Consider the following 26,098-nt stretch of genomic DNA (forward strand, 5'->3'; position numbering starts at 1 on the left):
GGCCTGGGCTCTCGAGTCCCACTTTTCTTTTCCTGACATGCAGCATTCCTAATTTCAAGGGCAGGTGCAGCCAAATACCAGGCTTGGGTTCGGCTCATTTTCCCAGTGCCCCCCACTGGCACTGCCAGGCCAGATGAAGCCAGGTTGACTCACTGGTTGCCTGGCTCCTGAGGGACAAGCAGTCAGGGCCCTCCGGAAACAGGGCACCGGGCTTTGCTTCTCACCCCCTCTCTCTGCAAAGAGGCCAATGTCCCTGTGGCCCCCTACAGTGCTTGGACACCTCCCCGTTATTCCAATAGGGAAACTGAGATCCAGTAAGGATCATGTTGAAAGTCTCTGCAGAAGTGAACTCACAACTAGGGTCATGGCTTCCTTCTTTTTCCTAGTAACTACAATCTTGTCTTGCTGTGCTCAACACTAAGCCTGAGAGAGGCTGAGAGGAGAGGCCTGGGGCCTCTAAATCTGTCTAGGAGCATCTAGGGCACCCCCCCACCCCCACACTCACCACTAGCTGTTTACCAGGGACACTTCACAGAAAGCAACAAGGTCCTCTCCCCCAGACTTCTCCCCAACTCCCCAGAGACCCCACAACGAGGAGCACACCCAGGGCTGCTGTTCAGTCTGTGATTCCCGGGTGCTTGGTTCTGTTTTGCACTGCCCACTTGCTGTCCACTCGAGGACAGCGATGGGCTGGGCACAAAGCGAGGTCAGCCCTGAAGTTGCTAGGTTTTGCATGATCCCACTTGAGCCGCCACGGAGTGGCTGGGCCAGGACATGCAGCTCAACTCTCTCAGCCTTAGCTTTTCCCATCTATAAGTGGGGGAAATGAAATGAACTTTTCAGGTCCCAGTTCTGCTGTGGTATAATTCTAAGTAGCAAAGGGGACATGCCTGTGGGCACCGGGAAGGGGGCATGGGACGCTGCTGTCAAGTTTTCCCCTTAAAGCGAGATGGTGCTGGGGGCCCAGAGGAGGAAGGTGTCTGCAGAGGGCAAGCCCTGGGGTCAGCTTCCTGCCCCCTACTCTGCACAAACTTCACCCAATCGGCCTCATATCCTGTTTTTATAAACAGAGTTGAACACAGCCGTGCTTGCTCATTGGCCAACGTCTGCGGCTGCTTTTGAGCTTCCACGGCAGACCTGAGTAGCCACGTGCTCACAAAGCCTGCGATATCTACCTTCTGGCCCTTTACAAGGTAAGTTTTGTGGTCTCTGCTAGGGCATGTTGGGGGGCGAGGAGAAGAACACACGCTTGGGGCAATTCTGGGCAGAGCAGATGCTTATCAGGTGCTTATCTAAGGAGCATGAATAAGGACCCTCAAGTCCAGGGGGGCTCTGCCCAGTGACTTGGCAGCTTGCAGACAGGCTGTCCCCAAACCACCTTCCCCCAAACACACATACATACAACATAACACACACACGTGCGCACACACAGACATGGCTGGGGAGGGGGAGAAGGCAGGGAGTGGCGCTTATTTTCACCCTAATTGTGTGACAGAGAAGAGTCCTAATCCAGCTTGTACGGGGCTTCTCACCTCATCAGGCCGTGTTCTTCCCCAGCTAACCTGCTCCAGAAAACGTCCCCAGTGCCCTGCAGAGCCCCGTGCTAGGATCAGGGCAGCAGAGCGCCCAGGCCCTGGCAGTGCCCAGAGGCGTTCCCCAGGAAGGGTAGGAAAAGCTGGTCACTCACAAACAAAGCAGACTGGAGGCCCTGGAGCCCCCCTCAGCAATCTGATATGTGAACAGAGCCACGAGCTGCCAGGGAACTGGGGGGCAGGAAGCAGCTGGAGCCCGCGTGAGGGAACAAGGAAGCGCGGATGGAATAAAAACAAGTTGCTATTTAGCCTCCATGCTGTGCTCCCTGAGTTCCCTAAAAGCAGTCCAGGCTGGGGTTTGCTCAGCTTGGGGTTTCCGGGGTGCTCCTGTGGCTCCCCTTTCTTTTGTACCCTCTGGAGCTGGCAGGTCCCTCTGCCTGGCCCTATCCTGGCAGCCAGCACCCCCCAACAGCCCTTGATCTCTACCCAGAGACTCCGGCAGTCACGTGGCTGGGGTTGGGGGGCTTTGATGGTTTTCTGTTCCTCAACACACAGTTGATCTGATTTTTCAGGGCTGTGGGGGGGAAGAAATTCTCAGATTAGTTCTCACACAGAGGCTGCCCGAGGCCATGAGCATGTTCCCCAGCTCTGCCATTATGCATCTTGCTTGTAATTGCTTTCGAATGACACTCATCATGTTCTATTTTATCACCCAACGACAGGTCCGCACAGGAGAAGGGAGCACACCCCCCGCCCCCACCCGCAGGCGGCAGGACGGTCTGGCAGAGCGGGTGTCCCGAGACTCCTGGAGCTGGGCTGCGCCCACTTGACACTCTGCACCCACTGCCACTGCCCCTGGGTGTCAGACGGAGGCCACCAGGGAGGGCCCTGGCCTGTGCTTCCAGAAGCACTTTCCATGCCCACCTACTCCCTCCAATCACAGAACCCTCAGCTTTCTTTGCTGTAAAGACTCAAGGAATATAGATTTCTCTTCAGGAGCAAAGAAAGGTAGAGTTGGACTTATTCCTCGGTATTTGGAGGCCCCGCCTGGAGCTCCGGGAAGTGGCCGGTCCTCCCTTCTGCCACCCCAGTCCTCCCGGCAGGCGGCTCAGCCCCTCCACCATGTCCTGCCCTCAACAAGCAGCACCTCTCATTCCTAAAAGTCACTTCTAGGGGCTCCCATGGACTGTGGCAGAGACACTTCATCTTCACCCAGTGACTCCTGCTTCCAACAGGGGCAAAATCATCTCTGTCCATTCCCTGCCGCTGCCGGGGAGGGTGGTAAACCCGGAGAGAGACCATGGCTGTGGCGAATGAATGCAAGCAAGTGCACCACGCTGTCCCCGCCAGGTGCTCCGTGGCTGGGGCCCTGCGGCAGGCTCAAGTAGAACCCCTGAGAGAGCCCCGTCCCCAGGGCCCCAAGGGGCAGGCATGGTTCCAGGTGAGAATCCGTGGTCAAAGGTCATACAGTCCCAGCAACTTCTCCCTTGTCTGTCCTGGGCCAACGCCCCCAGGCTCCACCACCACTCCCTGAGGTCAGGGCCTCTATCAGAGCAGACTCCAGACCAACCTTCCAGGGCCCAATGCGCCCAAAGCTACTTTGTGCTTGAAACCTGGGCCCAGGGAAAATATCCCAAAGTCAAAGACCCCTTCTTGCTAAGGATGCTGATCCTCAGAGCTCTTGGGAAAGCCCCGCTTAGCAACCTGGAGGGGGACAGCCACCTTCCAGACAGAGAAGTGGGGTCACCGTGGAGGGGGACACCACTGGAGCCAAATGCTGCCGGAGCTGGGGACCCCTCCCCCTTCTCCACAGGACTGATCAGGCCTCTGCAGTTCCTTCCCCTACCCCAAAAAGGGAAACCTGGGACCAGGATGGGGGCAAAATCCCACAGGACCCATCCCCCAGGCTGAGACAGGGTAAGAGGCTTGACAAGCAGAGACAGTTACACATGCAAAACCGCCTCGACTGCAGGGGAGACACTTTCTCTCAAACCCCTTCTCATATTAAGACAGGAATGAGTTGCTGTCCCCCAGGGACAGGGGAGAGAACAGAACAGACTGTTTCCACAGTGTTTTCCCATCAGCTCTCATCTTTCTATTTCTAATGAGAAGCCCGAGGGGAGCCTGGGGCCTTGGCAGTGGGGGAGGTTAGCGAGTAATTGGGGGAACCCCATCCAAACACCCATTCTAGGGAAGGCGCCCAGGTCATGTCTTGCCTCATCCCCCCTCCTGGCTACAGCAGGGTCTGGGCCAGGAGCCTGGGAAGGGGGTGCAGACAGGCCAGCCTGGACCCCAGGCCCCTGTCCTGGGGAGGAGGGAGCTGCCTCAGAGGGTGCGGTTTTGCTTGCCCAGGGACCTGGGCTGTACCTGGCCTACTTACTCCTGCCAGGGGCCAGCCGCCAGGCCACAGAGGTCCTGTCCACTTGCCTCCTCACAGATGCAGGGGTGTCCTCAGCTGCCCCTCAGAAAGCAAATATTGACGCCAGAGAGGCCACAGTGCTCAAGCAGCCCCGTCACCCCATCAGACCAGGCTGGCACAGCATCTCCTGGTCTTTAGTGAACGTGTCCAATTTCCTGGCCAACTCCCTGATAAATAATCGCTTCCTCGTTCACTCCAGGCAGCTCCAAGCAAGGGAAGGGAGGACCTGGACGGATGGGATCCCTGGGTGTCTGAAGCCAGCTGACCTCAGCTTAGAGCAGGGCGGGGCAGCTCTGTAAGGCCCATTTCCTCCTCTGGCAGCTGCCAGCATTTAACCAGCCCCTCCCTCCCCCCCCACCCCACTGCACTTCTGTGCCTACTGTGGATTTCTCTTGCGCCCCCTACACTGGAGCTCTGCAACATGGCACCCGATGAAGACCCAATAGCAGGATGGTTTACCAATCTGGGCATTTTAAGGGAGGCCAGAGGGAGACATCAGAAGGTCTTGTAACTGAGGCTAAGGGTTCAGTTGATCTCAGACCCTAAAAGCACAAAAAAGGAAAAAAAAAAACCTTTTTCTGAAATTAGTTTTCACAGACACAGCAGAGAGTCTGGAAGCTTATAGGCTATCTTTGAGCTGAGCCCCAAGGCCAGCTAGGGCCAGAAGACCACAAACAGGGGCTATCGGGAGGCAAGGGGCCCACCAACAAAAATGCAAAACTCCTGTTACCTGCAGGAAGCCTCTTTGCGCTTCCTCATGGACGAACTGCTCTCCAATGAGCCAACAAATCAGCCAAGTCCCTATTGCCTTGCTCCAACCTGTTTTTTTTTTTTTTTCAGCCAATAAAATTGAACTCCTTTGTTCTCAACCCCATCCCTTCAAACCTATATAACCTCATTCCTTTTCTTAATCAAAATACCACATTCAGATGTGTCTTCGACCTCCCTGCAAATGCATTTACAATAAAACTTCCTTCTCTTCTTACAATCTAAGGTCATAACAGCAATTTCTGTACACATCACATAACAGGCCCATTTACTCGGCCGAATCTCACGACATGAAGGGCGAGCCTGGCTGGGAGTGCAGTGAGCTGGGTTCCGGTGTAACTCTGGTTGCTGCCTGGCTGGCCCTGGGGCTGTCATCTCAGCGTTTTCATGTCTCACCCAAGGGGCTCCACCAGGGCTCGTCCCCCCTGGAGAGAGGCGCCGGCAGAGCCAGGCCCCTGGGCAGCTAGAGCCCCACTTCTGTTCTCCCTGCAGCTCCTGCCCCGAGTTTCCCTGGCCCGAGTTGCTGGCACACCATCTGGCATTCCCGAGCAAGCCAAGAGTTATTTACCAGTGACAGCTTTGTTCATCTGGCCATCCTATCCCTGCGCAGGGCAGGAGAGCCCTCCAAGCCCGTGGTGGCTCACACTGGGCACTCACACGTGTCAGGCACTGGCGTAGGCGCCTCACGAACCTCATGGTTTAAAGCTCATGGCAACCCTCCTTGCTCAAAGAAGAAACTGAGGGTCAGAGGCAGACCTCTGTTTGGTCACATGGTGAGAACGTGGCAGAGCGGGAGGTGGAACCCAGGTACGTACCACACAAGCTCCCCCGGGAGAAGCCACGCCAGGTCTCTGGCAGCAGCCCTAATTCTCAGGATGAACAAATTTGTGGCTTCCTTCCCTCTGGCTTCAGGACAGGAGGACATGGGTGCTACTGTTTTCCCCAACCCCAACTCGGCACCATTACACCCCACAGTGAGGGACTTGAGGCCACTTTGCTGTACTGGTATCAGGCCCAAGCGGACCCCCCAGACTGTGCATAACTCTCTACTCACTCCCCCTGTGGAACTGAGTAAGGATCCTGTGGCAGGTTGCAAAAGTGGCCACAGTTCTTCCCAACCCTTTGCACTCACACCCGGGTGCAATGTGATACTGCAGCTCCCCCATCACCAGTCTCTACCCCTTGAATCTGGCCTGCCCACGTGCTTTGCTTTGACTGCCAGGACATCAGCAGATGGGACACGGGGGTTTGAAAAGTGCACGTGTGTTGGGGCTCGACCTCCTTGCAGCAGTTGGGAACTCTGACTGCTACCATCGAAAGACCCTGCTGGCCTGCTAGAGGGTGAGGGCCAAGGGCCAAGTCATCTACCCCCACAGCCGCAGCTGGTCTCCAGTGAACTGCCAGCTATGAGAGGGAGCCCATTCTCGGCTACCCATCTCAGGGTGAGCCACAATTTTGGAGGGTTCAGCAGAGCCCGTCCGAGAGACCAAGAGAACCTCCCAGGCAACCATAGCATCCTAAGGGTGAATGTTCATGGTTTAAGCCACTAGATTTCTTGAGTGGGTTATGCAGTAAAAGTGCTAGAAAATAAGTCCTAAAGGAGAAGGTTATGAACATGAGTGGCCATGAAGTGCAATGGTTAGGGGACTTCCGGAGCTCAATGCTTGGGTTTGAAACCCCCCTTTGCTGCTGAACTTGAACAAGGTACTCTGTCTGTCTGTACCTCAGTTTGCTCACCTGTGAAGCGAGGGCTAAAAACACTGTTACTTGGTAACAGTGCACACTTGATAGGGGGGTTGTGAAAACTGAGTTAATAAATGCAGAGCACTTAGAACATTGCCTGCCCGCTGCACGAGAGATTTCCTAACATTATTATTAGATGATTATTATTTATTCTAATAATAAACATCCTGCCGAGGTCTCAAATGGTCTCACTGTCCTCTTTGAGGCCCTGTCTCAGGGCTTGGAGGAAATTAGTCTTCCATAAAAAAAGAAGGCCTCATCCCTTGTCCTGCTGCTTAATCCCACCCATCAGTCAGACCTCTGAATTGCCTTCTGGTTATAACTCTATTGCGATTCAGCGGAAGGGGGGAAATAGACACTGACATACCAGCAGGGCCACAGGGCTCACAGCCAGGGCAGTGGGGGCAGGGCCGAGGCTCTACCTGTGCCACAACACTGGGGTGCTAGGATGTCACTCTTCCTGGCTTGCAGTGCTGGGATAGAGCAGACCACCCCTACAAGTGGCCCAGTCAGGACCCCAAAAGCAGCAGGTAAGTCGAGGTAGAACCAAAGACACTCGTGAGTGTCCTGACCTGTGGGTGGAGGTGCACAGGTGGGCAAGAATGGGTTTCAGGCCTGCAGAAGGCTGCAGCTCTCCTAGTTGCCAGGGTGTCTGGGCAGGGTGGGAGCAGCAGAACCCCTTGTCAATTTATTACCTCCTGCCTGGTCAGCCCCAGAGGAGTAAGGTCAAAGGCACGGCCAGTGAGCACACTAGAAAGCCCAGGTCTAAAGGAGCAGACATCAAACTGGGAGCAAGAAGGAAGCATGAATTCAGAGGGACCCCTCTTGGGCAGATTTGAAGTTTGTATTTTTGTAATTCTAGCTGCCACTAGGAAATAGATGCAAGAACAGGATGGAGAACAGAATCAACTTTTGCTCTTGCAAAGAGAAAAGGAGGGGGTATGGGTTTCCCTCAGAGTTGGGGGGGCCTTCCACTTTTGAAAGAGGAATCCCTGGTGCCAGGTCACCAGAGAGGACTGCTTCCTCATCTTTGCCCCCATCACCAAAGTGCATGGTCCTCAGCCTCACAGAGCATCATTAGAGGTGTCATTCCAGTTAATCTGATTCATTCTGTGTGCCTGGTGACCCGGTGAGCTTTGCATTACCCTAAAAACAGGCACACATGGTTAGCACAACAGAATGTTGGTTGAATGACTAAAGGAAATGGGCAGGAGCAGCCAGATGGGCGTCTGCAGCCAGACGCTTGAGCCTCCCTCCCCCCAGCGCACATTTGTGTAATCAGAACTACAAATTCAAGGGCCGCTGAATCTCTCTGGCTCAGGTTTAATTTTAAACAGACTGATTTCTGGTCTCTGGTTTAATTTTAAACAATTAACATGAAGACAAAAGAGGTTTTGCTTGGTTTTGTACAATGAAAAAATATATATACACCTTTGTGTATTCATTAGCCTCCCCCATTGAAGTCAAAGTCCCCCCATAGAAGTTTCATTTAATAATTGAATAATACTTCCACACCAAGGAGAGGCTCGCCAAGCTGCAGATGCTGCTTCAAAGATGACAAGATTTTTTTTTTTTTTGCCTGTTATTTGGTATACTTCACAATTTTTTTAAGTGAAAAAATAACATCTTCATTTATATGTAGTCCTTTGAAAAGCCAAATTCGTAGAGACAAGTTCCTCGTGGATTCTCTTTGGAGTTTCCAGGTTCAGAGTTGCTTTCTGGGAAAAAAAAGGGGGTGGGTGGGAGAAGCCTCAACTCTGGACCAGGATGACGCTCCTGGTGTGGAAACAAGGGTGACCTCCCAGCAGGCCAACCCCAACCTTTCACCTGGAGGGGACTCAGATGGTGACTGTAGAATAAGGACCTAGATGTTCCCCAGTGTCCACAATGGGCCAGGTAACATGAAAGCTTCCTCCTCACCCCGGGCTGCCAGTAGCTTCTCTCTCTCTCTCTCTCTCTCTCTCTCTCTCTCTCTCTCTCTCTCTCTCTCTCACACACACACACACACACACAGCCCCCTAGGAATCATAAGCCTGGTGCCTGTTTCTGAGTCTCTCCTCCAACTTTCACTTTTTGCTTAGAAAACTTTCCCTTTCAGCTCTCCAAGGCCACTTTCTCACATAATTTACACACTCCCAGAAGTTCTACCTACCCCTTCTGTGATTTCTCCAAGTTGAACAGATCTGAAGATCCTTTTGGTCCTGCCCCATCTGGTTAAGAAACGTCAGAGAGCTTCAAGCCCTGCCCCAAGTGGCACACGTCCTCACGCGCTTCGTGCTGTGAAATGTGCAAGCCCTGCACCGCTGACCGGTCCTGCTGGGTTTAAAGTTCTACCCTTCAGTTTGTTTGACCCACCATGTGCGGATGCTTCTCCCTCGGTCTGAGATGAACTGGCAGGGAAGATGGACAGTGATGGGGCAGCACCTGACCACCGAGCCCCTTCTGTGTGCCAGGCACACTATTGGGAGTTGGGAGCTGGGACCACAGTGCTGACTAAGAGGGGCAAGGGACCCTTGTGAGCCAGCACGGGTGCACAGGCAGGCTCTCGGCTGTGGTGCTGGAGGGCAGAGAGCTGGCCCTGAGAAGCCTCCCTCCCCCGGCCCATCTCCCCTGGCTTCCCTTCACTGCCACCGCCCAGTGCCCGCCCTCCAGTCCTTATCCTCTGCACATCGGAGTGAAAGCCCATTAGATGCTAACAGCCAGAGAGAGTCCACACGCTCACCCTCTCCCTCCCCAGTCCTCTGTGATCACTTAATGGCTGGTTTCATTTAAATAACTCAAGGTAATGTAGCCACGCTGCCCACACGGATGCTAACAGCAGTATATAGATTCCTCTGTGCTCCTGTGGGAAACCCATGCAATAAAGTAACGCGAGTGGAGAAGGGCCTGCGCGGAACAGGGTGACAGGGGAAGAGAACTGAGTTGCAGGTAAGCGTGGGGACAAGGTGAAAACCTGCTCCTGGTGGAGGAGGCAGAAGGGAGACCCTGGGAGGGGTGAGTGAGGTCTCCACTCACCCCAGAATCTGCCCGTTCGTGCCATGCACACCCTCGGCTGTTCATTCCAAAGAGTCTGGTGAGGAGCTGGCTCACCCAGGCAGTCTCCACTCCCCAGCGGCTTGGATCTGCCAGGGCTGTGCCTGTGTCACCCAAAGACTGTGCCGCAACAGATGTCCCAGGGTCTTCCTGCCATCAAGTGCCCCATCGACTTCCTCATCATAATAAAACTTGTCTTCCAGAACTACGTCCTGAAACAAATCTTTTGGGTTCTCAAAAGCCCTCGTTCTTCTGACTGCTCAGGAAGTAGGTGTGGTTTCAGTACGCAGAGGACAGGTGGTGTCACTGACCCTCTCCAGCGGTGGCATGGACTGTAGCCAAAGGGTACCCCCCGCCCCCCTGCATGTTCAGGCACACCTGTGCATCTTCTGGGGAGGCTGCTGGAGAGAGTCCAACTCTCAAGGGGGTTGTGAACTAGACTCTCTAACTCCAGGATTCCTGGGGCTTGGAGAAATGTTTGGTGTCATACTTTACCAACTTTTGGTGCCTGGGTAAATATCTTAGGCTTTCCTCTCACTCAACCATCCCAAAGTGCCCATGTTGCCGAATTCACAAGTCTTTGCTCTCTCCAAACACAGCACTTGTGGCAGAGGTTTGCTGACCTTGATATGGGTGACACTGGCTTATCATCACCCTGGGGCCCGTTGGGGAGCCATCTAGCAGGTCAACCAGATCCCTCGCAGACCTGCATTTCTGTGACCACTTTGATCAAGGACTTTTTAAAAACTGAGATACAATTGAAATTAAGACTGTATTATTTCAGGTATATAACATAATGATATGATATTCATATATATCATGATCACCACCTACAGTTATAAATTTTGTTTTCTGGTGATAAGAACTTTTAAGATCTGCTGACCAAGCAACATTCAATATATAATATGGTGTTATTAATGATGCTGTATATCACATCTCTAGGACTTATTTTATAACTGGAGGTTTGTATCTTTTGATCCCCTTCATCCATTTTCTTTACCCCCAAGCACCCCACCTCTGGCAACCACCATTCTTTATCTTCATCTACAAGCTCAAGTTTTGTTTTGTTCCAGACTCCAAATACAGGTGAGAATACACGATATTTATCTTTTCTGATATTCAGCATTGCCCTCCAGGTCCAACCATGCTGCAAATAGCAAGATTTTGCTCTTTTTAATGATCATATAATATTCCACACCACATTTTCCTTATGCATTTATCTGTTGATAGACACTTAGGTTGCTCAAGAACTCGTAACTTCTTCTTCTTTGGAGGTGAAGAATGGAACTGGGGAAGTCTCTGGCGTCCTGCCATCTAGGGGCTGGTTCTCCAGACTGGGAATCATGCAGGCTACTGGGCTAATGATCAGTTTTTCTTTGAAGAGTTAGAGAGTTACAGCTTGTGAAACAAAACCCAAGCCGCCATTATTCAGAAGAGGATGCCGTAGACCAGAGACAGCAAGTGACTTGTCCAAGGACACACAGCCTGCCAAAACTGGTTCCACTGCCCACATCTCCAGACTCTTGAGCCAGTGGTCTTTCCACTGTCCTCTACTGCCCTATCATAGCCAAAGAGTCAGCACGTGAGGCAGTTCATGCACCAAGCACCTAACTCAGAGCATGGATGCAGCAGCCTCTGCTCCTCAGACGAGAAGCTGACCTTACATGGAAATATTAAGAAAGTCAAACACAGTGTGTGGGGGTTGGGGTGGGCACAGTGCTTCATCATCTCTTTAAGCCCTGCCCAAATGCTGAGCACACCAGTTGGGCTACAGGGAAATGTTTTATTAATCAACACAAAGCCCTTTTGCTAGCCCAGAGAGAAGCTACTGCTGGTGAGAGGGAGGGAGAGAGGGAGGGGACTTTGGCTCAGAAAGTAGAGACGTGAGCCCTCAGGTACACATACACAAACCTCAGGAGAACTTTTAGAAGCTTCTGGAGGCAGAAGAGAAACAGACCAGGGAGGAAAAGAAAAGGAAAAATGTAGGGTCACAAATGGCAAACTGCTCTTCTTTATCTCTTGTGCAGCAATGGCACCAGCACACCCAAGGGGGGTCTGACGTGGTGCCGTCACAAGAGCCAGCAGAGGGGGACGTGAAGGGCAGGATGCAAGAGGCAAGAGCACACCTGGTGGCCATGGCCAGGGAGCCCGTGACACCCAGGGGTGACATTCCCCAGGGGACTCCCCCCATCCCCCACCTACCCCATGCCCTGGAAGGAAAGGCGCAGACAGCTGCGAGGGCCCAGCGCCGAGGGCCTGGGGGAGGCGGCAGCCTGTGCTCCGTCACCCGGGTCTGACAGGCTCTCCCGTCAGAACGGTTCCCTCGTTCCAAAAATGCAAGCGCTGGCCCTCCAGCTCCCCGGCAAGCGAGCAGAGCTGCGTTCTCTCCAGTGGGCTGGGAAGGGGCCAGCTGAGCTCCATCCAAAAGCGCGCTGTGGGGGTGGCCGGGGTGCGGCCAGCGTCCAGACACAGGACAGCAACAGCAAAGCCACTGGGAGCTGAAATCGCTCTGGAGCGGGAGATGGCTGGAGATTTTAAAAGTTATTCTAAAAGATATTTACATAAGAGATTTACATAGTAAATCTTTAATTGACTCTCCTCTAATTTTTTTTGCCTTTTTTTTTTTTGCACTAACTCCACGACTAGGCTAATTCTATTTTGTTTTTTATTCTCCCTCCTTTTCTCTCATTGGCACTCCACCTGCTGGGATTCTCCCGAGTCTGTGTCATTGTTCACGTCACCCTGGGGGTAAGCCTGGGTCCTCATGGTCCTGTGCCCACCAGCCTTGCCCCCCAAGACTGAGCTTTCCTCCACTGCCTCCCAGGTCCACTCCTGACCTCCCTGACCTTTGCCAGCAGACCCATGAGTGTGGGCCTGGCACACTAAGAGACCAGGGGCTCCAGGCCCTGGTCTTCCATAGACATGGAAGGAGATTTCCCCAAACACCTCGTACCAGGGATGTACCAGGGGCATCGTACCCCATGTACCAGGGGCAAGCTCAGAGCAAGACCTGGTTTCCTCAGCTAAGAATTCCAGACAATAGTAATCTCTCTCCTATAGTTACTGGAAGGTTAAATGAGGAAGTGCATATAAATAATTTAGAGTGAGCACAGTACCTGCAGCATGGTAAAAGTTCGATAACATTAGCCATTATTGCTGCTGCTAAGGGACAAAGGCCCAGTGTCGGGGGGCCTAGTTCCACTCATTCAGTCTTCAGGGGAGAAGGCAAACAGCTGCTTCTCCGCCTTCTGGCTAACAACCCTAAAGAGACTCAAACACAGCTATTAAATTGTCGTTTCTGTCCTGGGCCAGTCTCCCCGACTGCTGGCCGAGTGTGTAGGCGCTTTCCCTGGGGAGAGGCTGTGACAGCCCCTCAATTTCTCTTCTCTTGGCATCAGGCTGATGCTTCACTCTCTCTCCCCTGATCAGCTGAACCTCTTTTTTTCCACTTTCACTCTCATTTCATACATTTGTTTATCTGCTGTTCCTCCTAGACAGAATTTGTCTGTTCCCTTCATGAATTACATCCTGTGCCCCCAGCATGGCCTGGTCCATGTAAACCCACATCTGTGAATAAATGACCCAGTAACTTTTTCACTGAGATCTTTCAAGGACCAGCGGACATGTCACCTCCTCTAAGAAGCCTTCCCTGATTCCTGCCTCCTCCACTTTCTCTCATGCTTTCCTGCCATTGCTTGTACGGGTCACCTTGCTGGCTCCAGAAACATGGTGCTGAGTGCACCGGCATCTCTGTTACTAGACTGAGGTGCCCTATGAAGTAGGGACACTACAGGAGCCAGGAGATGTCTGAGTCCAGTAAAGTTGGATATGGGCCCCTATATTTCCCATGCCTCTTTCTTCTCATATACAGAATGGGAACCAAACACCTGTCTCACCCTCTGTGGAGCCCCTCATGTCAACTAGGCCTGTGTTTCACTCTCAGAGACAGCCGAGCCCAAATTTGCAGAATTATTGGCCCAACACTTTCCCCAGTTGCTCACAAGGGCACAAGACAGGCCTCGTCAATGGGGAGAAGGGAGGTCAGAGGTGTGCCCAGTGAAGCCAGCAGTGTGTCTGGCATTTCTAAGAACAAGGAGGGAATGAGTGGGACCAGCCATGTCTTAAGTCCCAGGGGGCTCGGCCCGAGGGCCCAGTACTGCAAGGACCAGGACAGGGTTACCATGGAGGCCGTGACCTATGAGTCAGCACCTCTCTTGGCCAGGCACAGAAATGGCTGTTGTTCTGCAATCATTTAAAGCTGTGCCCCATCACGTGCCAATGGAAGGATCTGCTTATTTATTTAAGCCCCACCACCCCCCACCGCCCCCCCAAAGAAAAGCTCTGCTTCCTGGGTCAGTGCTGTTTGTTTAATCATCATTGTAGGAGACTAAAAAAAAAAACCCCTGTTTTACTCAGAAAACCAATAAGACCTTTTTGCTCCAGCAGAATCACAGTACGAAGGGAACTTCCACAAACCCAGAAGGGGCACTGAATGGAGGCGCAAGCAAAGCTGTTCAGAGGTGGCACTGGCACTCCTGCAGGGGCAGGACATGTTGCCCGAGGCTCTCTCCTCTTCCTTCATTTCTGTTTTCCTTGGCAGTCTCATCGACTGTCCCTGCTTCAGCTGATGATTTTGAAAACTGTGCCTGTAGCCCTCTGCTGCTTGCTGAGCCCCAGACCTGCCTCTCCTCCTGCCGGTGCCACCTCAGAGGCACCCAGAGTTAGCAGAAATACCAGTCAAGAGCCAAGTTCACTGTCTCTATCTTGCCCTGGGTTTCCTGTTGACCTGTTCGTCCTCTCATGTTTGCCAACTCTGGTTTGCTCACTATCCTGTCTTAGAGTTTCAGAGTTACGTTTGACATCTCTTTCTCCTGGGCGTCCTCTCTATTCTAGATCCTCTCCTTTCCACTGTTGCTGTCAGGGTCAAGTCTTCTTCACCTCTGACCTGGATCAACCTCTGGCTGACTGCGCCACGTCCCAGGGATCCTTCTAACATTCATCCAGAGACAGCTGCCAAATAAAGCTTCCTAATCAATGCATGACCGGAACACCTTTCCCGGCTCCCTAATGCCTACCAAGTAAGTCTCGAAGCTTAATATTCTGGTCCCTCTGCGTCTCTAGCAAACCTTTCCTTCCTGCTCATCTCTAGTCATTTGCTTCTTATATGCCCTAAACACTAGCAAACCAGCATATTAGTTAAGCTCCCCAAGCACCGTGCCCTTTTGCAATTTACATGGATTTCCCATTTCCACATATCAAAATCCTACCCACTGTTGTCAGTCTAGCTGAAATGTCACCTTTTCCGTGAAGCCAATCACTCATTCATCAGCAAATATTTATTAAGCATTACGTCTGTGCCAAACGCCTGATCATTTCAGCACCAGCCCCGTTCTCTCCTGTATGCTCATACACATACTCTCACCCCCTGCTATAGTGTAAACTTCTTAGGGACATCGCTGAGGTCTTATTTCCATATCCCCAATGCTACTTAATAAGGAGTTTCAAAAACACCAGGTGCTCAACAATATTTGTTGAATTGAATCAAGATTTATGCTTTCCACGGCTTTGATATGGTTTAGTTTAGTTTAATTCTCTGAGTCCCCCCCCCCCCCGCTTAAGTATGCGTGACCAGGAAGAAGTAAAAATAAACTAATGATACTTCTCAGCAGCAATAAACCTGTAATTATGGTTAACTCTCAGTTATCCATGCCCTTGGGAAGACAGTGGTGGAGAGAAACCCAGTTTTGTACACCAGAAATATAAAAACATTATTTATAACAGTCCTTGACACGTATTGTGTAAGTTTTAAAGAGTTGATTGTTTTGTTTTGTTTTTTAATTCTGTTTGGCTGATCAGCTAGCTATTCACATTTGCAGTCACTCAATAACTGGAGGGCCCCTAGGGCTGGAAGGGGAGATGGAGGGCACTGCTGGTAGGGGAATCCAATCCAAATGAAAGGTCTGCTCTGTACAACCTCAAAGGCAAGACTAAACAATCTGTATGGCAGGCCCTCCGGTGAGTTAGTGCCACCCAGGCCATCCATCCAGACTCACCCAGACAACTCCCAGGTTAGAGACACCTTAGGCTCCTAACTGCCCACTCAGGTGTCCAGAATTGGCTTTTAAAAAGAGGACAACAAAGTGCCACTGGGGTGCAGCGAAGCTCTGGGGGGAGAAAGCCCCACATGCAACCCTCATTGGCATCAAGCTGGTACCTCGCTGTGCCACTGGGAACCACTGGATGCAAATCAAAGAAAATGAGATTTGCAATTTTGCATTGCTAGCCAGATAATGTAGGGGGAAAAGTTCCCCTCTTCCATTTTTGAAGCAAACAAATATCACATGTGGTGATTCGGCAGCTGCATTAGTTGGAGAAAATTGATGCACATTTCATGTGTCAGGGAGCTGAATCCCAGAGAACGGAGCCAGCCTCCCAGAAAATGGTTTCTTTATATAGTTCCATCCATTTATTGTTTGATTGGACTTTCTGTATATTAAATTCAAGCTGTTCTGCCGCTCATGGGTATTATGATGCGTTGGCTCGGTGGGAAATAATGAAGGTGATGGGATTTTACAGCCTCACATTACAAAGGAGGCGTCCCCAGCCTCATCCATCTCTCCATCAACTAGCCTGTGTGTGAGGTGGCACTTAGATTAAAACGATTTTTCTGATTCAGTTTAATGACACTCATTCGAGCCTTGACACTGGGAATATGATTACATGAGCCAGATGCCACCTCCCTCCACCCTGTCACGGCTGCAGAGACTGCATTATCACCCCCCTCAGCCCCCACCTGCCCACCCACCCATATTTGCTGGGAGCTGGGTGGAGGCAGGCGAGGGTGGGCGGGGTGAGGCCCGAGGAAAGCAGGCTGGACACAGGCCAGAGCAGTGGACACAATCTGGGCCCACAATGGAGGGTGTGCGAGCTGCACCATTTGGCCGAGAACTTCAGGTGCTTGCGGGCAGGTGTTGTGCTAACTCCCTCCTTGACACAGGTAAGTTCCCATTAGAAGCTGCTTTCAGGTCACTACTGTATTCTCTTTCCAAAAGAGATTGCCCAGAGCCTGGTCCCCACTTGCCAGAAAAGAAGAGTTGACTTGGGTTATCACCAGAGGGTGAACACTTAAGATAGCAGTAGAGAGTCAACTTCTGAGTACAGGAGATGTGGCGGGACAAACTCACAGCCAGGGTGGTGCAGGGACAAGTGCCCTTTGTGGCCTGGAGCCGGAGCTCCCGCCTGGGAAAGCTCCATCCTAGACACTCCGGCAGCTAAAGGGGCTCAGCCCCTCCCCCGAGGAGAGGGAGGGCCAGACTGCCTTTTATTTACATTATTTTCAGGCAGAATAATTACTGCTTCTCAGGAAGAATCATGTTTGTGTTTACGGGAGTGTTTAAAGAGGGAAACCCAAACAAAACCAGAGAGAGAGAAAAAGCAAGAGAGAGAGAGGAGATTGATTTTGAGAAATTCCAGAATAGAGCTGTAAAATGGGCAACAGCCTGGAAATCCCTTTCCAAAAATTGCAGCAATGTGAACTACTGGATTGGCAGAGCTATCTAATGTGACACCCCTGGTGTAAAGCACCCAGAAAGCTCCCATCCCACTTGCGTGAATCAATCTCTTCCTCTTCTGCACCCTCTGAGCCCTCTCTGCCCACCGCTCTGTTGAAGCAGCTACCATGGGCACCAACTTTTAGGGTGGCCTGTCTGAGTTTCTGAGCCAAGACTGTGCCCCTATTGTGGGGCGCACTGCCCCATCCTGGCAGGTGCTGGGTGCGTGTGCCGGGGCTGAAAGGAAATCTCCAGCCTGGCCCGCTGTTCCCACTCACTGCCCACACTGCTCTCAGATATCCATGCTCTAACCCGGACTCTGGAACTTCTTCCTTCCATGCTGGGTCTGGGCTTCCACAGGCCCAGGAGCCATCCTGCAGGGCCTGAGGGTTCTTCTCGTGAAATGCTCTTCCCCAGGGTGGAGGGGACCTTTAGGGTCATGTCTCCCAGGCCAGGCCCCTGTTGTGGGAGCTGGAGAACCTTCCAGGTGGGGGGGAGCAGGGAAGCGGGTGCTTCTGGCTGCCTCTGCCTTTAAATATACCCAGAAGCTCTCCACTCACCATGTCCATTGCCACAACCCTCAGACAACATCAGGTCTTGTCTAAAAGATGGTGCTAGCTTCTCCCTGCAGTGTATTCACCACCCGGCAGCCAAAGTAATCCTTTGGGAACATAAATCAGGGCTACTCAAAACCCTTCCCATCCTAAGTGGATAAAGGCAAAAGGGTTTTGATCACCGGCTACTTCCCCATTAACTCCATTACCTGCCTTGCTCATGCCCCTCAACCATTAGGACATTCTGGCTATTCCAAGAATAGCACACCTACCAAGGCCTCTCCTGCCGAATGGCCTGATTTGCTGTTCCCTCTGCCTGGAATGCTCTTCCCCACGCTTTCCACATTCCCCTGATTTCTGCTCAAACACCACCCAGCTGAGAAGCCCATCTTGGCATCCTGACATGACAGCACTCTCCTCTGCCCCACACCTGCCCAGGCGCACGCTCCCTGTCCGCCACACTGTGCTGTACTTTTGTCCACAGCACAAACTGTTGCCTGACAGGGTATATTTGTTTATCTATTTGCTATCTGGGCCCCTCCACTAGTGTGCAGGGTCCATTGATCAAGGCCTATCTGCTTTCTTTGCTGCTGTATTCCCAGGCCCTAGAGGGTACTCGTTAAATATTTGAATAAAGGGAAACAGCATAGGTGGGGGGCCCTAGCCGTGACTCCCTTTTTGCTCCTCCCTGGCTGCATGGTCTATAGTGTGAGCACGGCCAACTGGCCAAAAGCAGAGGAGGACAAGCATCTAAACTTCCCTTGCAAAGAAAGCCCCAGCCCCGAGGTCTGACCAGAGATGCCCTGCTTGGCCTACCCATCTCTGCCCTGCCCACAAACTTCCAGCCTGGCTTGACAACATTTGGACAACCTTTGTTGGTTTGCACAATGGCCAGGAGTTGGCTAGCAAAGGAGAAAACTGATGCCGGCACATATCAGACAGTGAGCTTGGGGAGAGACCTGCCCTTGAAGAGCCCACCTCGTGGGCGAAGGGCGAAGGACGAAGGACGTCTAAACAGAGCACATAAACAATGGGTGTAAAACGACAAGGCAGGGCTGTAGCAAGGGCTTTGTAGGAAGCAAGAGGAGGGATAACCAGCTCCTGCTGGGCCGGGAAGGCTTCCTGGAGGAGAGGGGGCAGGGCTGAGTTTTGAAGGATGGTGGGATGAGTTAGTAGACACAGGAGCAGAGTAAGGGGTGGTCTCCTGAGCAGCATGGTGAGTGTGGCCTCTTTCTTGACCCTTGGTTCGCGGATCTTCCCAGCAGCTCTCACTTTGGTTCAGAGGAAGAGAACAGACTCCTTCCATTCATTTTGTCTGTGCTTTACATCGGGCTGGGCTGCAATCACAGTGCCTGCGTATTCTCAGGGCCTGCCATCTGCCTGGTACACAGCAGGTACTCAGTAAATGCTGAATGGCTGAAAGTTTCCTTGTTGGGATTCAGGAATTTCAGCACCAGAGAACAGCTGGTTAACACATGTCAAACCAAGCGAACACCTTGAGGTTATTCATTCTCAGTATGTGGGCTCTGATCACGGTCCCCTGGGCAAAGACCCCACGTCCAGACAGGCCTTGTGGGTCAGTGTCCCGGGCTGGTGGGCCCCAAGGCAGTGAGAGTCTGGAGGTGGAATGATGATGTGTTTGCCAGGAGCTCTTGGAAGTAGAGGACAGAACGTGGACAGAGGCGCAGGCAGAATTTCGGGGAATGAAGGGTTAACCAAACAGATCTGAAATTGACTGCACTTTGGCTCTGGGAGGGAGCCTGGCAGGCCAGCGTAGCCTGTTGTGGGGTGCCTATGCTGATCTCATGGGCTGGGCTCCTGGGTCCTGAAATCTCAGGCAGGCCCCTTCCAGGATGATGTTTTAAGGAGAGATGCAAATTACCTGGAGGCTGCTTCGAGCTAGTGCTTGGAGGAAGCAAAAATCGATTCTGTTTTTGTTAAAGTGATTTTTGGACACTGTCAAAAGCTTTCTCATCTTAGGGCATGGGTGACAGATAGGCTGCCGGTCTCAATTACATAACCAGGCCAACTGGGCAGCAGTGGGCCATCATCTTCGGAGCCAGGCTGCTCCTGCCCTGCCCATGCTCAACTCCCCCTTCCTGAGGCCACTGGGCGCCTCAGGCACCCAGGCCTGGAGATGCTGCCTCCCCTCCCTCCCCCCCCAGCCTTGGTGCTGCTGACTCTCACTGACAAGGCTTCCCTCCCAAGTGCTCCCCTCCTCCCTGCACCGCCCCCCACCAGCTCAGGTGGTCTAGGCCAACTGTAATACCAAGCAAAGTCAAAGAAAACTAAGAATAAAATCTGCTTTCAAAAAGTCTACAGCATATAATACATTTCCAAACTAGATATGTTGGTCTTATTTAATATTGGGAGTTCTGTATTATTCCCTTCCCTCTGTTAGCTGAGATAATTGAGGATTTATTTTATTTATAGCATCAATTATGAGCACGGAAATTAATCCTTTAATGGTGCACTTGGGAGCTTGACTGTCAAGGGGGCACAAGGGAACCTGGGCTGGACCAGGGGGTCTCCCCCGCAGCACAGGGGACACCAAGGAAAGCCAGCCCCAAGGTTTGGTGGCAACTGGGCTGTTAATGTTCTTGTGTGTTTGAAGTATTTTGAGATATTAAATAAACAGAATAATTGGCTCCAGGAGATCCGTCCCTGGAGGACACCTGAGTAGTAAGTCATCAGCGAGTCCCGGGAAAGCCGGCAGAGCCAGAAAGAGGGGGTCCTTCCCTCGGCACACTCGCCCTCGACCGGCTGGTCAACGCTGCAGTCTTTCCAGCCTGGAAACAGGAAGTCAGAGGAAGATGAGAGCTAGGAGAGTCTGGAGATGGAAGGATGACGTGTCTGCCGGGAGCTCTTGGAAGCAAAGGACAGAACATGGAACTTGGAGAGAATCAGGTCTTAGTACTCCACAGTCCCTTGGGGCCCAGATGCCAGTGAAGAAAAAGAAAAAAAGACAGGCTCTGTAGAATGGCTCATAAGCCTACGAGTAGCCATTAACATGCTCAGGATAGAAACTAGCCAGGGGAGAAGAAAAGTTTCCAGGGCCCAGTTGGTGAAAAGGGCAAGAAGACCCCACAATCCTGCAGCACAACCTGCAGGGGATGGGCCAGTGACCCGTGTCTCCCAGGGGTTGGGCTGGGGTACAGCATCCACCTTGGGTTGACCCTAGAGACAGACAGGCAGGTTGAGGCAGGACTGCGAACTGTATCAGACCAAGCAACTGGAAGTGGCCAGGCCATGCACACCGACCCACCCATTAAAGGCCTTGGGCCACGCACCCGCTCTGTACAGCCAAGATATGAGCCCGGTCATGGTTCCCAGGGCCAACTCAGGTCAAAGTCAAAGTGACCCAACCCAGTGTTGGGCGACAGGGGCTAGGGTGGAGGGCAAGAAAAGGCCTGCTTCTCTGTTACTTCTCTGAGGTTAAGGAAGACACTGTTAAAGTCCTCCTTGTCCATTACTTTCTCCTCCCAGAGCTAGACACCCTGACGCATGGAGAAAGGAAGGACAAGAAGCCATGGGGTCCAAGGTGAGGGGAAGCGTGTTTATCCCCATGCAGGTGTCCTCTTTGCCTTCATCCTCTTGGTCCCCACTTAAAAGTGCATGTAAAGGGCCTCCCTGGTGGCGCAGCGGTTGAGCGCTGGGTTGCGAAGCTGCCCGCAGCCTCTGCAGCACCGGTTCGATTCCCGGCTGCTCCCCGGCCACCAGAGGAGGGTCCCACATGGCGCGAAGACCTCTCCTGCCGCCCGCTGCTCCCCTCAGCAGTGTACTTCGGTCCTTCTGCCTGTTCTGCTCCCCGCTCTGGCTCTGGTGAATTCTCTCACCCTCCCGCGCTTCTGACTGTACCCAGTGCATGTATAAACAAACAAACAAATAAATAAAAACATGCCTCTATAAAAAAAAATTTATAATAAAAAATTTAAAAAAAAAAGTACATGTAAGGCTAAGATTTCCCATCCTCTGACATTGAGCTTGCCCCTTGACAGGCATGGCGGATGCTAAAGGAAATCAGTGGTTCCCCCCAGGGACAGAAAACACTGCATTTTCTTAAGAAAGCAGCCATTCACTTCAAAGGCAGTATTTCAAATCCCTGTGTACCTAGTACAGTGCCTCGCATGCACGCCTCATGAGGCTGATGCGTCCTTTGAACAGTGATATGACTAGAATAGACTTTGATACCTTGAGACCATAAAAAAATTAACTCTGAAAGTCTGATTTCCACCTGTGGACCCTGATGGCGTGGGGCAGTGGATGGTGGGTGAACAGGGAAAGGGTAAATGGAGACAGCCAGACTAGGATTTGGAAATCAGCTCTGCTCCTTATCAGCTATGTAACTTAACCTCCCTGAAACCCACCTTCCCCGTCTTCAAAGTTATATAGAATTTTTCCTACATTTAAGTCTTGAACTTGCAGAGATAATAGATGCAAAGTGCTGAGCACACAGGACACACACACACGAGCTGCAGCTACATGAATAATAAAAAGTAACGGGGAGGTGGCTGCTGAAGTGTCACTGTTCTCCTCTGAAACGGTCCCATTTTAACTCTCACAACCATCCATCTGCCCTCTTTTCTCCCCTGGCAGTCCTGAGGCATTCTTCTGCAGGTGTGAGTACCATCAAGGGGCAGTTGATGGCACTGGACAGTCAGGCCATGTCAGGGCGTGGCCAAGGGGGTACTGGAAGGGGCAAATATGCACAGCAGCCAGCTCCCTGGGCTGTTTTAACTCTATGTATCCCCCTGGGCCCAAACCCCACATCTGCCCCCTAAGCCAGTAAGGTCAAGGCCTGAGATACAAGGTCAAATGACCAGACATTATTCATGATTACCCATTTTGGGTGGGTGCAGCTACCCGAAGTGTGTATGTGTGTGTGTGTGTGCGTGTGTGTGTGTGTCCTGGAGTGAGAGGAAGGGGCAGGACGGCCTCTGTCAGAGATAAGAGGTTAGGGAATGCCTTCATCAAATGTGGCTTCGCAAATGGACAGTGACACCCCTGATCTCCCCCTCGCTCCTTCGCTCCTGGTGGCAGAATGACAAATGTCATCATTTTAAAAGGTCCCATCACCTGCTCGGTCACCCCCAATAAGCACACACCACACCATGAAAAACCGACACCTGCACCTCAGGAGTTGGCCAGGAAAAAAATGGAATTGCCAAGACACCACCAAATGAATTGCCAAAGACCAAATAAAAAGCTTCATGAATTCTCCATCAGCAATATAACGCTTCCCGGCCTAAGCAAATACAGACCCAGCAGATGAATTGTGAAGGGATTTCGCATTAACCTCAGCATCATCCAACGGCTGAAGCAGACACCCCTAAGAAATACACATCTCCACAAAGCTGCCCTCCTTGGCTCTAATCCTGTTAGGGTGAGGATGGTAATCTCCTTCCTGAGCCCCCTTCCTCTGATGGAGGGCGTCACATCCCAGCACCAGGAGTACATTTCTGTGCCCTCAGCTGGAGAGGGAAGCTCTGGGAGTCGGAGACAGTGGAGTCACCCGTGACCTCGCTGACCGCACCTGCCTCCCCCTGATAACATCGTTGCTTCCATGTTTGACCACACGACCCTTTCAAACCATCTCACATCATCCAGGTGGGCCAGGTAATTCAATCACAAAGTCAGGCTGCGATGGCAAGACTGCTCCTGCTTTCGAGAACAAACCGAGTGCCCAGCTTCATGGAAACCCCAAGTTCAGAGTCACTTGGAGAGAGTCAGCTCAGAACTACTGAACCCTTGAGCATCTGCAGCAGCAGAAAAGTAAGGAGAAAACCACCCACAACCTTACTACAAAGACGAGATGGAGGAAGGCGCCCAGATGAGTATTCTTGGTGTTTCCTGTGAATGGGATTCGGAGCCCTCCTTACAGTGCCAGCACAACCTCTCCTCCCCACCCGCTGCAGCCCTTCTATGCAGGCTACAAAAGAATGCAGCCACTGTACCGCCTCCCTTCCCCAGCACACACAAGCAGGTAGCCTGAATGCACGGTTGAAAAAAGCAACGGCGGCTTAGTTCTGTATGTTTTCCAAAACACATACCCAACTCCCCACAGAAAACCCACTTCAGAGCAAGCTTCCCCTTCCCAACAAACCATGCACGTGTCATCCTCTGCTGAGCAGGCAGCTTCTTTTCTGCTCAAACCCCATACCAACCACAGCAGCAAGGCAGTCCACTCTCCACCCTCCAAGGCCGGCGCGGGAGACTTACCCCAGCGTGGTCATGGTGACGATGGTGTACCAAAAGGACGCAGGGATGCTCGTGAACTTGCTGGCGGAGGAGCCCTTCTCGGCATAAAACATCACAGTGGCAAAGATGATGATGGCCATGGTGAGCGAGAAGAGGAGGAAGCCGAGCTCAGAGGCACAGCTCTTGAGCGTGTAGCCCAGGATCCGCAAGCCCTGCGAGTGGCGGGAAAACTTGAAGATCCTGAAGACGCGGAACACGCGCAGCGTGACGAAGGCGCCCGACACGTCCTCGTTGTTGGTCATGACCAGCCCGATGTAATAGGGCATGATGGCCACCACGTCGATGATGCTCATCACGCTACGGATGAAGCGGTAGCGGCTGGGCGCTGCAAAGAGGCGCAGCAGGTACTCCACGGTGAAGATCATGACGCACGCGGTGTCCAGACAAAAGAAGGCCACGGAGTAGCGCTCCCCGCATGGCAGCTCCTTGCTCCCGGGCACCGTGCCACATGGCACCGTCTCCACCACGTTGGTGATGACCGAGACAGCGATGAAGAAGCCAGTCACGTAGTAGAAGACCAGGGCCAGCGTGCTGGTGTGCGGGTTCTCGAAGGCGCGCCACATGGTCTGGCGAAAGCTGAGCGAGGGCATGGACTCCTGGTTGTTCTCAGAGTCGTTGTCGTCCATGAGCCGCTCGGCGTTCTCCCGCTTGCGGTCCTTGTACTCCTCGTAGCAGCAGTCTCCGATGATCTCGGGCAGGATGCCATAGAAGGCCAGCTCGTCGTCGTAGGCCGAGATGCACTCGTAGCGCGGGTAGTGCAGCTTCCCCGTGCGGTAGAAGTTAAGGACGCAGCGGAACACCTCGGGGTCCCGGTCGAAGAAGTACTCCTTGGTGTCCTCGTTGAAGAAGAACTCCTTCTCCGTGCTGCCCAGCAGGGTGTCCGGGTAGCGCTCCAGGGTGGTCCGCCACGTCTGGAAGCGCCGCCCGCTCACGTTGAGCACGATCAGCTCATCCTGCCGCTTGTTCTTGTCGGCAGGGGCGAGGGGCATGGGGCAGTTGGCCACCGGCATCCAGCCGATGGCCGCGGCCCTTGCAAAAGGCAGCCAGGCTGCGACGCCGGCCGCCATGGTGACTCCAGCTCTCGGGCCGGCCCCGGCGCGCACGCTTGGCACAGCAGCTTGGAGTTGGTTCAGCGACCCCTGCGAGACGGGAGGAGAGAGGGAGAAGCAGGTGAGTCTTCGTGACCGACTCCCAGGGAGGTTATGCAACTCAGGGAAGCGCCCTGGGTGGGTGCAAGAGCCTATAACTTGAAGGCCAATTATTTAAGCTGAAGTCACCACCCAAGAGAGGGGGCTTGTTCCCTTCACTTCTGCCCTGCAGGGAGAGAACCTAGCGCCGGTGGCACAGTCAGGTGGGAATCACCAGATGTTGTTGACAGCCTGACAAATTGTCAAGTTCCAGAAGGGCTCAGGAGCCTTCGGAGGGAAAGTCTCCCTAGCAGAGAGATCTGGGAGGATGCGGGAAATAATCAGCTCTGAAAGGTTATGGCGTTATTACGAATTTAAATTGGGAGAGGGTAAATGAGTCCTCATTAAACGAATTTAAAAGTGGGATAAACATGTTAATTTTTATTTTGCTCTTCACCCACCAGGGTAATCAAGAATGGGGTATGGATGGCGGAGATCAGGTAAACACGTTCTTTCTACTCCTCACTGGTTAGGGGCAGCCCATATCTGGAAAATTCCTCGAGAGGCAGGTGACGACAGTAGACCCCGTGATGGGTGGAGTTCTGTCTCCAACTACCACGGAGCAGTGCTGCTCCCCCAGGTACCTGGCGGCTAGAATCCAATCGTCCCCCTCAGAGCCATGAGAGAAAGATGTGGGCGAGGCTCTGAGGTTGCGTAGGGTCCCTTGTCCACCAAGAGTCCCGCCTAAAGGGACTCTTGGGTTCTCGGTTCACCTGCCTTCCACGCGTGTCCCGCTCCCTCCCGGAGGAAAGCTGATGCACACTCCCTGCCTGTCTCCAGACTCCCCGCCTCTCGTTTCCATCTGCCCACCAGCCGTAGCTCCCTTGGGTTATGTAACACCAGCTTCCCATGCCAGCCTCTTTTACCTGGCTCCACGCCTCCCTTGGAAGTTCCCCCAGAGCTGGGCACCTTGTGGCTTCACCCACAGCTCTCCGAACTACACCCCAAACACACCTCCCCTCACCTGCAGGGATGGAGGGAACCATGAAGGACAGGGGGGATTATTTTTGGCTCTGGGAAACAGATTTACCTTCCCAAATCTGGCTTTTTAAAG

General features: G+C 52.6%; 1 protein-coding gene across 2 annotated transcripts in view; it reads right to left on the reverse strand.

The window, feature by feature from the left end:
• KCND3 (potassium voltage-gated channel subfamily D member 3) overlaps nucleotides 1–24,924 on the reverse strand; it is a gene marked incomplete at both ends in the record, with an annotated part of 192,369 nt that extends 167,445 nt beyond the window's left edge. For both annotated transcript variants that reach the window (XM_084242240.1, XM_084242239.1), the window contains one exon: nucleotides 23,819–24,924. In XM_084242240.1, the coding sequence (XP_084098366.1) occupies nucleotides 23,819–24,924 (1,106 nt within the window). The remainder of the gene's footprint in view (nucleotides 1–23,818) is intronic.
• Between the last annotated feature and the right edge of the window lie 1,174 nt (nucleotides 24,925–26,098).

Source organism: Talpa europaea, assembly GCF_964194135.1.
Source record: "Talpa europaea genome assembly, chromosome: 9".
Taxonomy (NCBI): domain Eukaryota; kingdom Metazoa; phylum Chordata; class Mammalia; order Eulipotyphla; family Talpidae; genus Talpa; species Talpa europaea.